At 35.6% G+C, this 16637-nt stretch overlaps 1 protein-coding gene across 4 annotated transcripts in view; it reads right to left on the reverse strand.

Annotated features, from left to right (window-relative positions):
* OTOGL (otogelin like) overlaps positions 1-16637 on the reverse strand; it is a 90358-nt gene that overhangs the window by 17924 nt on the left and 55797 nt on the right. For 3 of the 4 annotated variants that reach the window (XM_017743955.1, XM_017743957.1, XM_017743954.1), the window contains exons 30-43: positions 16400-16556; positions 15857-15883; positions 14235-14402; positions 12412-12690; positions 11670-11787; positions 10357-10436; positions 9176-9445; positions 6636-7495; positions 5778-5955; positions 4751-4893; positions 3684-3707; positions 3449-3541; positions 2639-2828; positions 187-401 (exon numbers count right to left, since the gene is read on the reverse strand). In XM_017743955.1, the coding sequence (XP_017599444.1) occupies positions 187-401; positions 2639-2828; positions 3449-3541; positions 3684-3707; positions 4751-4893; positions 5778-5955; positions 6636-7495; positions 9176-9445; positions 10357-10436; positions 11670-11787; positions 12412-12690; positions 14235-14402; positions 15857-15883; positions 16400-16556 (2802 nt within the window). The remainder of the gene's footprint in view (positions 1-186; positions 402-2638; positions 2829-3448; positions 3542-3683; positions 3708-4750; positions 4894-5777; positions 5956-6635; positions 7496-9175; positions 9446-10356; positions 10437-11669; positions 11788-12411; positions 12691-14234; positions 14403-15856; positions 15884-16399; positions 16557-16637) is intronic. The other variant, XM_017743956.1, reaches the window with a different exon arrangement.

Below are 16637 nucleotides of genomic sequence, written 5' to 3' on the forward strand. Positions count from 1 at the left end.
GTTTACAATGGACAACATGACTAAAGTACTAAAGCCAACGTGACAGGGGTATTACAACCATCCATTCCATTGTCAAATCATAAAAATAAGCAAACATGAAAAATGTGCATGTATCCATCACGCTTTTCTTAATTATACAACTTTTATTAGATTTGCTCCTGCAATTTTTCCGATCATCATACTCACTTTCTTGTGACAAGGGATGAAAGTGCTTCTGTTTAACAGTTCCATACAGTATGAGCAGTTATCTTCAGTACAATTTCTTGCTGGCCTCCTGGTTGTTACATCAAGTGATTTCTCAATTTCCCAACTCTTAATGAACATTTCGATTTCCTCCATATTTGTAATTATGGTCATGTTTTGCATTTTCAAGTCATCACTAGGATCTCCATTACAGACCCCTGGAGACAGAGCGTCATATTCAAAGCACAAACAAACATGCCACATTTCATTTGGGAAAGAAAAGTGCACTTGATAAGTTATGATCAACACTGCAGCAGGCTGACCTGTGCAACTTAGTCACCTGAGTTTGTAAGTTAAAGCAGCTGTATATCCACTGCAGTTCCAACTTCCTGCTTGTGATTCTACTTCTCAGCTCAATGCCTTAGTAAAGCAAGTAGATCATACAACACAACTCATGATATCTTTCACAGCAACTTACTTTTGAGAAAAACTGCTACCAAAATGTGCTGTTGACTGTAGCAAATTCACTGACACAGCACTAGATTCTGATCTCATTCACTGAATATCAGTTAGTTCCTTGGGAGTAACAGTAGATGGTTTTCAAATTAACTGCTCGTCACTGATTATTTGACACTGTACTGAAATTTAATTGAACATTCTAAGTGCAAGAAGTTATGAAAAGAATCTTTTGATGAAAAAATTGCTTTATCTAGAGAAAATATTGTTCTTACTCAATTTATTAATACAAAACCACTATAAAAAACAACCTTCCCAGACCTCTGACATTCATTGTCTACCTGAATTCATTATTGTATGCATTCTGTTGATTAATCAATTAAACTATATGATCTCTTTAAGTGAGAACAAGTGAGTAATGCCAAAACTTTGATCTTCATACTGGCGTTTTATGTCTCGGGTACTGATCAGGCAGAGCTCCTCTCTTGTTTTCACTTTCCTCCTGCACAGGTAAGCACATCCTAAGCCCTTGCCCTCATGCTTTCAGCCCTGCAGTCTGATGCTCTCCAGGGTCCTTTGTTAGAACTGGATGAGCTTAGTGTAGCAGGCTGTTGTTCTTTCAGACAGCATGGAGAAATACAGAAGATGGCATTTAAATAAGAAGCATTTTACAGTAGCACCACTTTCCAGTATTCTTAACTCTTATGCTTTTTGCTGCAGATCACAAACTTAGAATTTTTAAGGCCATGCTGCAGAACTGCAGAATCAATACAGCTTTAAAAATAAAGCAAATTTACCACATAGTCCCACAATTTTTCCTAGGATGAGAAGAAGAAGATTGCAGAATCCCAGACAGGAACAAACAGCAGAGAAAGGAAAGAAGCACCAAAGAAAGCTTCAGAATTTACTGCAAAATATTAGGTAGTGCAACACTTTTAAGCTAAGTTTGGATTTGTCTGCATTGTCGTACTCTCTTTATCTTTCCATGACACAAAGAGGAACTATTCTGTAAGTCTTCCTACATTTGACCTCATCTCATCCCACTCGTTCTGCATGCATAGAGAAGATGGCATGATACTGGGAAAACATGCAGAGCCAGCCTTCACCTTCTCTCACTAGATCTTTTGTTCAAGCAGAATATAGAAATTGATTTTAAAGACTTGATTTGTTTATATTTATATTTAAAGCATATCTGATTTGCTTTTTAGTTTTTAAAACTAAAAGTGGTTTAAAAGATAATAAAAAGTTCATTTTCCTTTTCAATATGAAGTAGATTATGTAAAATTAAAAACCACCAGAAAATGAGCACTTATGATAAAATTTAAGTAATTTTAAATTACCTGCTTAGACTTTATATTATTCATACTGGAAGAATTATAAAAAGACTTAAGAGAAGCCTGAAACCTGCTACATTTACTATCATTGTAATTCAAGACTGAGACAACTCAGCACAGTTTTGGACCCTAGACCCAGCCTCAAGAGGTCTAAATACACATTCTAAATTCACTATCCTCACAAGAATTGGACCCTTCCCAAGATACAACTTTTGTCAGTATTTTCATAGCAATAAGCTGCTACTGTTAACATCAGACAGTTATTCTTTTCTCCATAATCACTGAAATATACTGTCACTACCTGAACTTCTTTAGCAGCCACTTCACTAAAAATTTTCTTTTTCTTTACTTGGCTTCAGCAATACTCTTAAAACAGGCAGAAATAAGTAAATGAAATAAGTAGATTTTTTTTAAGTTATTTAGATACAATGTGCTGATCACTACTTGTTCTGCAAAGTACTTTATTATCACACGGTGATTTTAAACAGAACAATTAATTTATTATTATTAATAGTCTTTCACAGGCCCTCATATAGGATTGTCAGCATAGTTAATGAGGGTCACAAGGAGAGCTATAGGGACAGCTGGTCACAGACACAAAAGGGAGCTGCAAATTTCTATTGGGAATTTTCTAAATGAGAAAAGAATTGCCACCATAGCCTCACCACAAAGTCCTTCTGTCTTCCTCGATGTGTTGGAGTGTAATCCATACTGTATATCTATGATGCCTGTAAGATGAGCCCACTTGATGCTAATACCAGCTGGGGTATTAACAACATACATTGCACCAGTATCCTGAACACTCAGTCCTTCTTTTGAAAATGGTAATGGTTGAATTACAGAATCCACAATTACCTAAAATAAACCAAACACATTTTAGAAACAAAGCCAGATTGCAATGATGTATTTTATATGCATTTCTATTTTATAACAAAAGGTTTTTTTCACAGCCTCTACCACATATGACAGTCACAGTGCTTAAATCAGAGAGCTTCCCACCAGTGCTACTTCCAAAAACTGCAAATGAAGGAGGTATGAGGAAAAAAAATTCTAATTAAGGAAAGAATAAATCTTATTTATCATATATTGTATGATAAAACAAAACCTCATTCCACTTATTCAAAGTCATCTGTTCTGACTTGTTACTGACTAGCAGGAAAAGTAGCTTAAGAATTTATCATGTCTAGGGTTCTAAGGTTTCTGGAAGTATAGTCTCAGGCATAACTGCTTTTGCAGCTTCTTAAAAATCTTAAAAGAACTTTAAAATGTCATTTTGGAAAAATGACATTTAAGTGAAGCATGGTACCAGAAATGTATATTGTTTTGCTTCTAGCATAGCATGAATTACTGGGAACCTGAACTGCAAAAGTAGTCCTAATCCTGTGTTTCATTTTAATTCTGATATATCACATTCTACAACAACATAGCTTTCCAGCTATTTTTTAAGAGTACACACACTGCTGATATATACTTACTTTTCTTGCTAAACGATTGATAAGTATTTGACATGTGTGTGTTGTGACATTCAATTTCTTAAAACAGAGCCCTGAAGTGTTTGCCGGTGGCACCTTGAAAGAAAAGCAACGAACAAGTTTTGTTACTATCATTTTTCTAATTCTGTGCCTGTGCTATTGGAATTTTTTTTATTACTTTAATAATATCTTTTAATATTAATGCATTTTATAATTAGCAAAATAAGTAAGCACTTACTAGTTTTCTTATTGAATTTGCACTCTGGAAAACAAAAATAAATTAGAAGTGCAATAATAATCAGCAGCATTTTATTTAGAAAAAAAAGTTACTATTTTCTTTGTCTTTAATGTTCTTCTACAATCAGCTACATAATTAAATTGATTTAATATATTCCTTATAAATAATAAAAAATACACACTCTGCAGCAAATTCTGTGCATATGCTGAAAGGCCCTTTCAAAAAATATCTCATGAAGAACTAAACATGCAGACTTCTAAAACTCATCTGCATATGTGTTCTGCATTCCCTTCTCTAGACTTCAACCAGGAAACAAGAGAGCAATTTAGTAGAAAACCTCTAAAACAATGCAATGCCCTTAACGGTCTTAAAGTTCGAACATACAGTTGCCCAGTGAGAGTAATAAGAGGGATGGGAAGGCTAGAAGCCTGTTGAAGCCCCTCATCACTGACTGGTTTGTCGACAAACCAAAGATGGACTCAATCCAGTTGCTCAAGGGCTGCATAAACTAGGACTGTCGACAATGCAAAGGAAATATTTGTACAGACTCTAAGGATGAGACTGACCTGATCTAAACTGGCAATCTAAAAATAGAGTGGTCGAATCCCCTGTGTAGACAAGAGTTAGACAACTACAAAGAACAGCTCATCACAAAGTCATTAATACTTTCCTAAAATAACTACAAAATATAATTTTTGACTATTAAAAATATTTTTGTATTTTGACCATATTGTACAGTACAAATTCAAGGTTACAGGAACACTTCTGTGTGAAGAACCTGAAAGGAGACATGCATATTCAGAAGTTATGTCACCTATGATAATTTAAAAGGAACTTACATTTGAATTTCCTTATAACACAACAATTAGTATTCAACTCAAGATAAAATTTTTTTCTCTAGACAGCATTATTAAGCATGCTTCTTGAAAATTAAACAACTTGGCATTTTTCATTGAGTATGGCTTTTATGTATAAGTTTTAATTGACATATTTTTGCAGAATTTCAAACTTATAACACAAAAATTCAAGGAACAATTATAATTATTACATAAATTCAAAAATGTTACCTGATTAGCAGGACATTTTTCAATATGAGCAACAATAATTTCTCCCGGTAACTTGACTAAAACATAGGAAGCCATATTGCAGAGGGCTATGTTGTTTCCATCAAACGTAATAACACTCAGTTCAGACAGTACAGAACACTGACCTAAAAAAGAACTGTCATTTAATGAGGTTACCACAAAACTGAATACAGGGCATTTCTAAAAGCTTTCAGTTCTAACATTATTTGCTTTTGCATATACATTCATAGTAGATAGACAGATAGATGACCTTGTTCTGCAGGCAGCATATTCAGCCATAAGCAGAAGAAAGTGTTTAGGTTACTCAGTGGAAATACCTTAACCTGCTTCTGTGTGCCCAGGGTAGGGGAGAATGTTTAAATTGGTGACAATTTTCACTTAAGTCAATGTTTTAAAGGCAAGGTTAATGAATCTGCACAGTGTGAGATAAAATATATGCATAAATATAGATAGATAGATAGATAGATAATTTGAAATACTGACAAGGGACTTATCTGTCTTATCTTGAAGCAAATATAAAGTGCAATATTGATTTCATTAATACTACAAGGTTTTAAATATGACTTGTCTTTAGCCTTTTTGTTCCCCCTGCAGACATTCATCCACCAGTTTCTGCACTTGAATAAAAACTGCAATTAGAGCTAAATGAAATATGAGGGTTCTGTCTTTCAGAAAATCTAGTATTTAATTTATTTTTCTTCATGAAATGTTGAAATCTTAACATTTCTACTGATAAAAATTCTGAAAAGTCTCAGCTGAGAAATATTGGTGTTCGCATTGCAGATGTCATCTCAATGTTTTCATTAAAAAAAAAATATTTTGCTTCTCCTGAATGTCAATTCAAAGGTACCAAAACATTCAGTATATTTCGTTCTGCTTTGCTGATGAATACCTCTTTTTAATTCATTCCACTCTTTAACCCCTCATTCTCATTGTAATAACCCTTTCTTTTATTAATTGAAATGTACCAAGGCTCCATGTTTTACTTAAAATTAAAACAGCAACTTACAGGGACATTCCCATTCTGGACAACAGCTATCAGTGTTAACTTGAACAGGCATTCCTCGAAAACCACAACCTGGCTTCAGCACATCCTTAGGGCAGTTCCTTGAAAGATTGTATAACATCCAACCCATATTAACACAGACATACTGGCTACATTTGTCAACAGGTTCGAGGTATCTTGGCTGTCATATAAGGAAAAAACAACCAGAGTCAACTTTAACTTCATTGGTCTTATGAAGTCCAAGAAATTACTTGTCCATCTCCCAGGTCTGAGAGAGATTTACCACATCTACCTGCTCCTCATTGCTTATTTTGGAATGACTTGCATCTGTGTGGTAGTAACCAGTGACAATGATGCATGTCCATTCATTCACACCCTTCCTGTTCCATCCAGCTTTGGTGGAATACCCTGTGTAAAGCATTATGCATTGAGGCTACACGTTATCATCAGTAATAATCTGAAGCATTTTAAGAAACAGAAAACCATGCATTCCCATCATTTTAAGCCCTATGACAAAGAAACAAGTGGAAAAAGGAAAGTCAGGGTGAGATTATGCAGAAACACCAAAATTCCAAGGATTATGCCTTTTTCTGCAGCTCAGAAATATATTTAGCTATCTAGAACAATAACATGGCTTTAAAGCCTTTTTTTTTTCAGAGCAATACATCCAAGTTGCAGAATATATCAGGGCAATGTAAGAGCAGCAATAAAACTATTCTCTAAGAATAACTGAGAATTTTTTTTAAAAGTAAATTAAATAGAAAATAGGAAATATTTTAAATCTCAGATAGGTAGAATAACAGAATGGACTGAAAATTAATATATATTTTAACATGTAGGGGCAAGTAAGACTGATCATACCACACACTCAGAAGATGTAGACATCAGTGTATGCATCATGGTGCCAAAGTAAGCCTTGTCAGCTACAGGCGTCATTTCTGAAGAGGAAGGCAGAGCCATTCTACCACTAGAATGAGATATATCTATTATAGTTCTGGTTTGCAGCTCTGTGGCCTCTGTTACACTAAAGTAAGGTGTAATGGGTTTCTGTGTTGGCATTTTGGATGTATCTGATGTTGTTACACCCAGGACTCCAGAAACAGAGATATTTTTGACTGAGGTTGTATTTCTTGAAAAAAGCAAACTCTGAACTGCAGTTACTGGCAAATAAGGTGGGGAAGATTTGTCAGTTGTGGTTGTCTTCATCTTGGTAGCATTTCTTTGCTCATGTGAAGTCTGACCACCTTCTGAAATATCCACAGTTTTTTCAAATGAAGTTGTGTATTCAACTTCTGATGCTATGTATGAGGTACTCTTCATCTGTGATAATGGACTTGTAGTACCAGTTGTTTCCATTAAGTTAATCTTTGAAGTTTCTCTAGTGCTCTGTGAAGCTTGAGTTACTGCAGTTGTAAATAAAGATTTGTGTGCTTCTATGGTGGTAGGAACTGAAGCTGAAGCCATATAAAAATCCAAATTGATGACAAAAGAATCAGTGGTTTTTGTTGTGATCCTAGAGGCTAGGGTAGCTCCTGAAGTAACTAATAAACTGGCTGAAGAACTAGGCAGCATTTTTGCAAAAATATAAGGTGCTTTTGAGGATGTAGCATTCACTGTTGTGTTCGTGATCATTGGTGTAGTGGACGGAGTGATGATTCCAGCTGATATGGCTGATATTTTTCCATCATCTTCTGAAGAACTTACCGAAGAACTCGGCTTTCCTAGAGAAACATTAGAGATAGGAGTGATCTTAGGAGGAGGTGAAGGCATAGAGGGCTGGCTTACTAAAGTGACGTCAGAAGTTGTAGGCATTAGTAAAGAGGGCATTACAATGGGTGTTTTTAGTGCAGCTGAAAAGTTGGTAGAGAGACTTATTTTTAAAGTGAATTTAGAAAAATCCACAGAAGTTACAAGGTCTATAATTGGAATTTTTGAAGTTCCTTGTGTATCTAGAGATGAAACTGATGCTTGGGTAGCACTTATATTTTGTGTTAGTGATGATGTGCTACTGACTATGGGAATAAATGAAGAACTTGTAGTCTGAGATGTCACATAATATGGTACTTATGTTGATAACAAGGTTGTAAATAAAGATAATGACCTTGTAAAAGGAAGATCTTTGGAAATGAAAGTGCCTGAACTTTGAGCCACAGGGTCAGTTTTCAATACTGTATCTGAACTTTTTGGGTACTCTGTAAGTTCTGAAGTGGTTATTGATGTAGCATTTAGAGGTAATACCAATGTCCTGAGAGGGAAGAGTGTAGACATAATGGATTTCATTGGCTTTTTAGAAATGGATGACAATGAAAATAAATCAGTGTGCATTATATGCTTATTTTCTGTGGAGGCTTTACTTACTACAGACCTATCAAAGATTGTTGAATTGACTGGAGGAATGGAAGCACCAGAAGGTACTGTGTAAAGACTTTCAGAGGTAACCATGGCACCTGCTATAGCTTTGGGCTTCAGGGAGGTAAACAGCGAATGCACTGGTGTAGATACCGTGCATGTTGCAGGACTTGAAGAAGTGTTTATAGGGATTTGAGAAACAACTTGAGGTGAAGATATTGTCATTATTGGCAGAGCAGCAGAAATACTGCCCTTTTTTAATGGAGATGTCTGCTCAGGAACACTCATTGAAATTTGCACTGAAGATGAAAATGGCTTTGGAGGAAAATTAGTTGAAGAACTAGCATTTCATGATATCAGAGAAGTTTTAGTTTTGCTGTTTTGAAATATGAAACTGTGATTAATTGAGGAAAACTTCTCTTAGAGCTAGAAAATCTAGTAGTCATTGGAATTTGAGGAGCAGTTGAAGTCAGTGCAGAAATGGGTGTTGGGTAAACCGCAGTTTGAGTAATGCCAGACCTAGTTCTAACAGACAAAGCAGATATAGGAGAAGTAGATGTGCTTAGTGTCAATCGTGGACCTAGAAGAAATACAGGTCTTATGAAAGTTGCTCTGTCAGCCAGCAAGGCAGACAAAGACACTTCAGAGTGTATTTCTGCTCCCTTAGGATGACTTACTGAAGGACTCCTACTCTTCCCAATCCCTGCAGGCAGCTCAGAAGTGACAAAAGATATCTCGGAGGTTAAAGTTGTTAGTGCTGAGGAAGGTCGAACTGTTCCTAGCTGACTGGTTCATGTTTCGAGTGAAAAAGGAAACTACCACTAGGGAAGTGGGTGTTAACACTGCAGAATGTGTTGGAATAAGACTTGCACTGAGCAGGGTTGTTGGAGTTGTTATTGTAATGGGTAAAGTTATAGATGCATTAGAGCGGGCAGTATGTGAAGTGACTGCTGAGGCTTGAAGAAGAATTGGAAAATCTGTTGAAGGGATGGGTTTGGAAAGGGCACTAAGGCTGGCTGTGCTGTGAAGTACATCAGAAGGCTCCACTGTACTTGGTAATGAAAATGTTGAATAGGTGGCTGCATTAGATGCTTCCAATGAATAAAAGTCTGTAATGGATTGTGCCGACATATTAATTCCCCTTGAAGCTGTGTTTGCACTCATGGTTATTTTGTCTGTCACACTGATGTGAGTTGATTCATTCCCTGAAGTAACAAGTAAAGGAGGTGTCTGAGGAAATCTCTCTGTGGTAGCACCCATGTGAGAGATTAACAGTGAAGGTTTCAGTCCAGTTTCTGATTCTGTAGGTGTCACAGGTATGCCTAAAAGGAAAAATGTGAGTTTAACTGTCTTTTATGTATTATTAGAAAATAAAAATAGCAAATCTATCTACTGCCCATTTAAATATCAAACCCCATTTAAATATTAGCAAATCACATCTTGCCAATGGTTCCAGGTCATCTGATGACTTTGAGGAACTCAGCTGACTCAAAATGTTTTCTAATTTTCTCTGCAGAAATGAAAGTAGTTAATTTTTATTATTGGTGAAAACCTTGATTTTGCAGAGCAGGTTTGAAGCAACAAGGCAATTCCATAGAAAATTCAGTAAATCCAAAATAGTAAAATATTTGAAATAAATACATCATTAGAATATAGTATACTATACGAGATAACTTTGTACTAGCAAATATCAAGCATAATGTATTTAATTCAAAATCTGTACAATAAAATAAGATACAATATTAAAGTGACATTTTAATATTAAAATAATACTTTATCCCCCAAAATAAGCAAATAATGTGGTATCTTTGCACACCAGAAATTATGAAATAGATGAGCTGAATTTTTTAGTGGTGTGTCATTCTCTGAAAAGACTGAACATTTTGTCACATCTCTGTGTCTTTCATCTGGGACCTCTTCCTTACAGATGCGTAATATACTAGCATTATATAGTTAAATATATAGTTGCTCTGGGTATAACATAATCACAAAAGGTTATATATGACCCACTATTAGAGAAATACGAGAATTCAACTTGAAATATAACTTGTTTGAATGCAGAAGCCGTATTTTGGATGATTGGAAATGGAGTCTATGTCCCAGAGAGACTATCTTCAACAGAAAGGTGTTCTGAGAAAGCATTTAATTTAAAAAAATGTACATTTGATTAATCCTTTCCTGAGATCTCTAGAGTAATTTGTAAGAGTAGATCGACAGAATAAAGTATACTTACAGTCTTCTGGATAAACACATCTAAGTGTGACCTCATCAAGGATCATGTTTTTGGGACAGTATGGCATGCATCCTTCAACCCTTTAAAATATTGCATAGTCAACTCTAAAGCCACAGTAGAAGTACAAGTTAATTTTAAATTATTTTGTTTTGGCCAAACAAACCATTAGACTGTCTTTTCAGAGTTCTGAAAACTTTCCAATGAAATGATGAACATAGCATTTTGAGGCATTTCAAGGTAAAAAAGTTACTGAGCAGCATAATTCTATTTCTAAAGTGTTAATCATTATTTGCATAGGCTGATGAACATGATAGCTTTGGACCATTCTGCTTCCACAACTAGGTGGAAGTTTAGATCCTGAAGCAGAAAGGTTTTCCACAGAATGCTGAACTTCTCTACAAGACTGTTGTTCTACCCAGATATGTTCATTTTTGATATCAAAATATTTAGACTGACTCTATAAAGCCTTTTTCTTGTGTCCTTTCAACGTCAGAGAATGCAGACAAACCACTATATTCCCAAGCCTTTTTTCATTCTGGGGGGACTATTCAATAGGAAAATCATGACATTAACAATAAGTGTTCCCATAAGGAAAAAGCTTAGAATACGAACAGAGAAAATTAGTAATATTAATAGTATTACTGATCATAAATTGCATATGCCTAGGGAGTCTGAAATCTAAAATATCCTTTATTTTCCACCACATTGTGCTTTGTGCTTTTAGGCATTTTTCCTCTTAGTTTACTGTGGTTTCATAGAGGTCAGGGAAGAACCATGGAGACAGGAAACCTGTTTACTAAATCACAAGGTAACATCACCGCTCTGAAATCCCTCTCTTCACGTCGATGGGCATCTCCCAGTATAAAAGTTCCCTGTTCTTACAGGAGAGGGCGTATTTCTCCCTTATTATTCCTACAATTTTTGATCTCTCTCATGTAAACACCAGACAGCGTGTTGTTTTAGCATCATGGCATGCTGGTTTAGGATGCAACTACAAACCCATAGAAGGAAATAACCTTCATTTAATTTAATAGCTTTCTACTTAACCACTACCAGAAGCTAATCCTCTGGGCTAAATACAAACCCTCATTCTTGTGTTGGAAATCACATGTTAAAGGGAATACAAACGGTGGGAAATGAGAGGCTTGTAACAAATGTTTTCATATGACTTGTAAGAGTTTCTCATAAGAGTGATATTGAAATTGGGGTAGTAAAAATAAATGCATATTGCAGCAGCAGTAATTCTCAGAATGCATATGGTATGCTTAATACGAAAAACAATACAGTAGCAGTATGAGACGAATTTTACTTACAGAGGAAGAAATTTACATGCTATTCCTTCAGGATCACTACATGTCTTAAAACAAGGATTAGCACAAGATTCATATCGCCATTCACACATCCTTCTGTAAGGCACAGAAGCACTGAGTTCTGAGAAGGAAAGAAAGGGTATTATTTATTGATTTTATAGTCAATAAACAATACATTTACAGCCTTTGCTATAACATACGTTGGGATTTTCAGATAAATGAAAAAATGAAAACCAAGTAGACAAATTCTTTAGAACTTTCAAAAAATGTGAGATTTTGTTCAGTTTCAAGTATTTTAAATTCATTCAAGCTAAAAGACATTTCAAGCTTTGACAATAAAAATAGCTATTCACTTTTAGAATATACTCTGTTTCAAAACCTAAAAGATCAGTTAAACATAGTGAAGATACTGTTGGTTGCACATGTAATACAATTACTCAATTCATTTAAAAGAATAGATATCTATAGACTACTAATGAGATATTAACATACATCCTTTTGTGACATGCCACTTCCTTTTTGAAAGAGTAAACCAATGAAAATATAGTTCAAAGATAAAGTGACCATCATATCTGCAAAAATTAGAAAAGAATAGCATTTTGAGATGGAATGGAAGACAAAGAAAGTAATTAAAAATAGGATAAAAAGTTTGTTACTACAGCTGATGAGAGACAAGAAAGAAAGAAAGTGCTCTGAAGGCAAGCAGAAAAAGAATGTTTATCCCTAGGGATTATGCAAAATTTACCTTCAATACTAAAGCTACTGAAATATTTGAATTCTTCTGAATCATCGTACTTTTCCACTTTAACACTGGATGAGGTGAGAATGATGAAAAAGCCTTTTTTACTGTGCAGTTCGAAGGCACTGAGCCCTGGACTCCAGAGACCCTGGTGGTGGAAGAAGGTGGCTCGTCTCTGAAAGGAGGCACTTGCTTGCCACTGCTCCAACCCAATGGTTTCATTGTCATGTACATACAGAAAGTAGTTTGGTCTTTCAGCAGATTCAAAGGAAACAAGAGATAGAGCTTCCACAGAAGAAAGAAAAAATAATAAAGATAATGAGATTTTCACAGAAAACAACTTATAATTGAGATTAAATCCTACATATTGGCTGTTAAGTGGCTCCTTTTAAAAACCTGTTTTTCACCAAAAAAAAAAAAAAATTCAGCTTTAGGTTGCACAGAAGAGTTAGAAATGCAGTGCAGGACCTAAAAGAGACTTCAAATGATCATATAATCCAGAACTACCAGGCAGCTAATCAGTTAGATCAAAACTGCATTCAGCCTACTGCTACTAACCTTAAAAAATGATTCATAAGCAGTCTCATACTGGAGCTTGCATATCTTGGGAGTTTTTCTCAAGTTTGGACAAATGTCTGACAGCTTAGCAGTGCCAAAATTTCATTGGTAAATAATATCATGTTGTAAGAACATTGAGGTCAGGCTTTTTTTATATACAGTCATATCCAGAAATACAGTTAGAAAATCTGTGGCCAAATAAGAGACTTGACCTCTATTTGCTCTACCACAAATCAAAAGTGAAAAAAATTCTCTGAAAATGCATTAATTTATAAGAAGATTGACTTAGTAGCTGATTTTCAACTTGAATAAAGTCTTGAAGTTCTTCATTCAAGAGGAATACTATCTTATCCCTCATTTCTATGTGAAAGTCACCTGTGTATTGCACAGAGATAATGAATGTTTTACTTCCACTTTACATGGGGAATTGACAAGACTGAATTAATTCTTCTGTTGTATGTATTTTCCATTTCAAAATCACATCTAAAAACCTAATTTCCCCATGGCAATAAACAACGAAATGTTTGTAAACTTAGTTTGAAATTCTTCTGTGGAGACAGAACTTCTTTTGGGCTGCTGATTTTTGAGGGTTTGTGATTTTTTTCAACAAATTAAATTATTTGAGAAAGCAATGACAGAATCTTTATTGATTTGTCACAAATTTCATATATGTGAAGAAAGAAAAATAATTACAGAAGGGAAAATATTTAAACATTTATTTTTGTTGCATAGTTTGGGTAAGGCTCAATAAGTGAAAAATAGAGCTTAGGATTCAGCTGTTCACCTAACTACCTTCTACATTGCATAGAGATGCTGCTTGTTAACAATGCAGAAATAGATTGATCATTCTAAGTTGCACATTTTCTAGGTCAGGAAAAGTAACAAATAAGGTGAAAACATAAAGTAGAACAGATTTTACTGGAGACAAAAATATCCTGCATTGACATTCAGTGTTGATATTTGCTAGATACTTGTATAAAATTCACTGGTTTCCACTTATACAAACTAACTGGATTTTTTCACAAAGTTATTCTATTCTGTAATATTTCTAAAACAATTCTTGAAAAGTCAACTTTAAAGCTGGAAGTGAGGCTGTCTAATATTAAAAAAACCCTAAAAATTTAATCCCTCCTTCATTTTGAAATTGGCCACTTACTCCAATAACTAAAAATATCTAGACTATTTTAGGACATTTAGAAGATGCAGCAAAAATCATTCATATAGTTCGAGATACGTATCTCACCATTAGCAAAACCCCTGAGAACACTTACATAAATCTTTGTCTTTGAAAAGACCTGGAGTTATCATGAAACTGAAAATTACATTTTTGTGTGCTCCGGTTCTAGGCAGGGGAAATATCCTTCTGCTGGATACATTAGCCCCTATAATTTTGTCATTCACTCCAAAACTTGCCAAAATATAGGGTCCTTCACCAAGACCTAAGGGAAGAAAATTCAAATAGAAAAAGAAAAACCATCATCACCTAACATACAAAACTTACGTCTTAATTTTCCACTTGGTTCCACTTGGTAGTGGTAACATGCATAAGTGTCCTTGGCCTTAACCCTGGCAGGCAGCTAAGCACTACACACCTGGTCACTCACCCCACATCTCACAAAAGAATTAAAGGGGAAGAACTGAAAAAAACTTGTGGGTGGAAATAAAGACAGATAAATAATGGTTTGGTTTGAGTTTTGTTTATAGAGAAATAAGGAAAAAGAAAAGGAAGCAAAAAAAAAAGCCAATTGCAAGAAAAGTGATGAAAAAACCAAAATTCTTCACCACCAGCTGACCACTATGTAGGTGGACCCTAAGCAATGCCAGCCCCAGCAAATCCCCTCTGATTTCTGTTGCTGAACACAACACCATGTGTTCTGCAACATCCCTTTAGTCAGCTGGGGTCAGCTGTCCCAACTCTGTCCCCTCTAACTTCTTGTGCATCCCCAGCTTGCTTACTGGTAGATCAGCATGAGAACTGGGAATAGTCTTGATCTATGTAAGCAGTAGCTAAAATACCACTGTCATCACAAATACAAAATACGTTAATTAAATTCATGTTAACTATATGAAAAAAATTAGCCAAACCAGTACCCCTTCCTGCTTTTTCATAGAATTATAGAATAATTGAGGTCAGAAGACCTTTAAGATCATCCAGTTCAACCATCAACCTATCACTAGGATGATGTTCACCATCAAAACCATGTCCTTAAAACTTCTTGAGTAAGATAAAAGTCCCTATTACAAAGTAATTGTGGAAAGTCAGCCATACCTAGCATGATTTACATGCTACTACTGTACTAGGCCTGACAGGAGGAGAAAAAAACCATCTTTATAATGATGCTCATTATAGGATGCAAGTCATCCTAGTCATCAAAAAATATTAAAAGTCAGATTCATGTCATTGCACTTAGTCACATTTCCCTTTTCAGTATCTATTGCTCCCTACAAAGCATGTACACAGTATCCAAATATTAGAGCAGATGACACAGGAATTTATTCTGTTAAATGAATACCACTCTCATTCTAAGGTACTGTTCTATTTACAGCATGGTACCGTGAGACTTGTGCATAAAATCCCGTAGCCTATTGAAGTCCAAATGTTGTAGATCCCAGCTCTGAAATTTATAGTACAAACACAAGGTAACATCCTTCTGGAGCTTCTCCCTGACTGCTACCATATGTTGTAGGATGATGGATCAATCCACCTCCCACACTGCACATTATGAAGTTATTAATGGAGATATTAGGGATTACTAGGATCATTCAACACAGCTGGGCCACTAATCTTCCCTCATTAAAAATAAAAGCAATGTTAAAACTACATACAGCAAGTCAAAGAAAGAGCCCGTAAATTAACTGAGTTTTTTAAACAGGAATATCAAATACTACATACCTTGGTTGTAATATTCACAGTCATACGCTAAAAGTAAAAGAAAACAAGCACATTATTATTATTATTACTACAAAGTAACAAGAGAATCCTTGCATATCTGCATTCTAAAAATGTAAAGCTCACTTTCAGCAGAGGAAGTTTCATGTCCCACAAGATATTTCAGTCAGTGATTTTATTTCCTTAGACCTCTGTTCAGTGACAGCAGGCCGGAAGCAGGAATTATTCTACAGCCAAGAACCCTTCTTGCTGTCAATGAAAAGAAGAATGAACTGGATCTCTTTGCAGCCCTACACAGAAAACTGGACATCCACCAGTGCCTTTCCCACAGTCTCTGCACAAACACATCCTGAGCACAGCCAGCCCTTTGCAGCAAAACAGTAAATTTAGGTGTATAAGAACTACACAGCTAACACAGAGACAGCTTGAGAGATGTGAACTGTGTTTATTATCCCCCTGCTTCTGTCATATTTGTACAACTGGGCAGAAAAAAGCCAGAGATGCCTCCCAGACGAGCTCTGGTGCATGGCCAGCTGAGGTACCTACCACAGAGCAAAGGAGATCGCCAATGAATTGCTGCTCCCTGCTGGCAGCACTTGTGGGCATAAGCTGCAATACTGGTACACAAACACTCACAGTCCCCACCAAGATTGCAGTTGCATGTATCTGTGTGACAATTTTTGATAAAAGAAGTGACATCAATCTACAGGGGGAGAAAAAAAGAAGAAAAATAGGTGGCTTAATTGCATGAGCTGTACAAATTCCTCTTGCAGCATTTTCAGCA

The sequence above is a fragment of the Corvus brachyrhynchos genome, unplaced genomic scaffold, assembly GCF_000691975.1.
Source record: "Corvus brachyrhynchos isolate BGI_N302 unplaced genomic scaffold, ASM69197v1 scaffold9, whole genome shotgun sequence".
NCBI classification, from domain to species: domain Eukaryota; kingdom Metazoa; phylum Chordata; class Aves; order Passeriformes; family Corvidae; genus Corvus; species Corvus brachyrhynchos.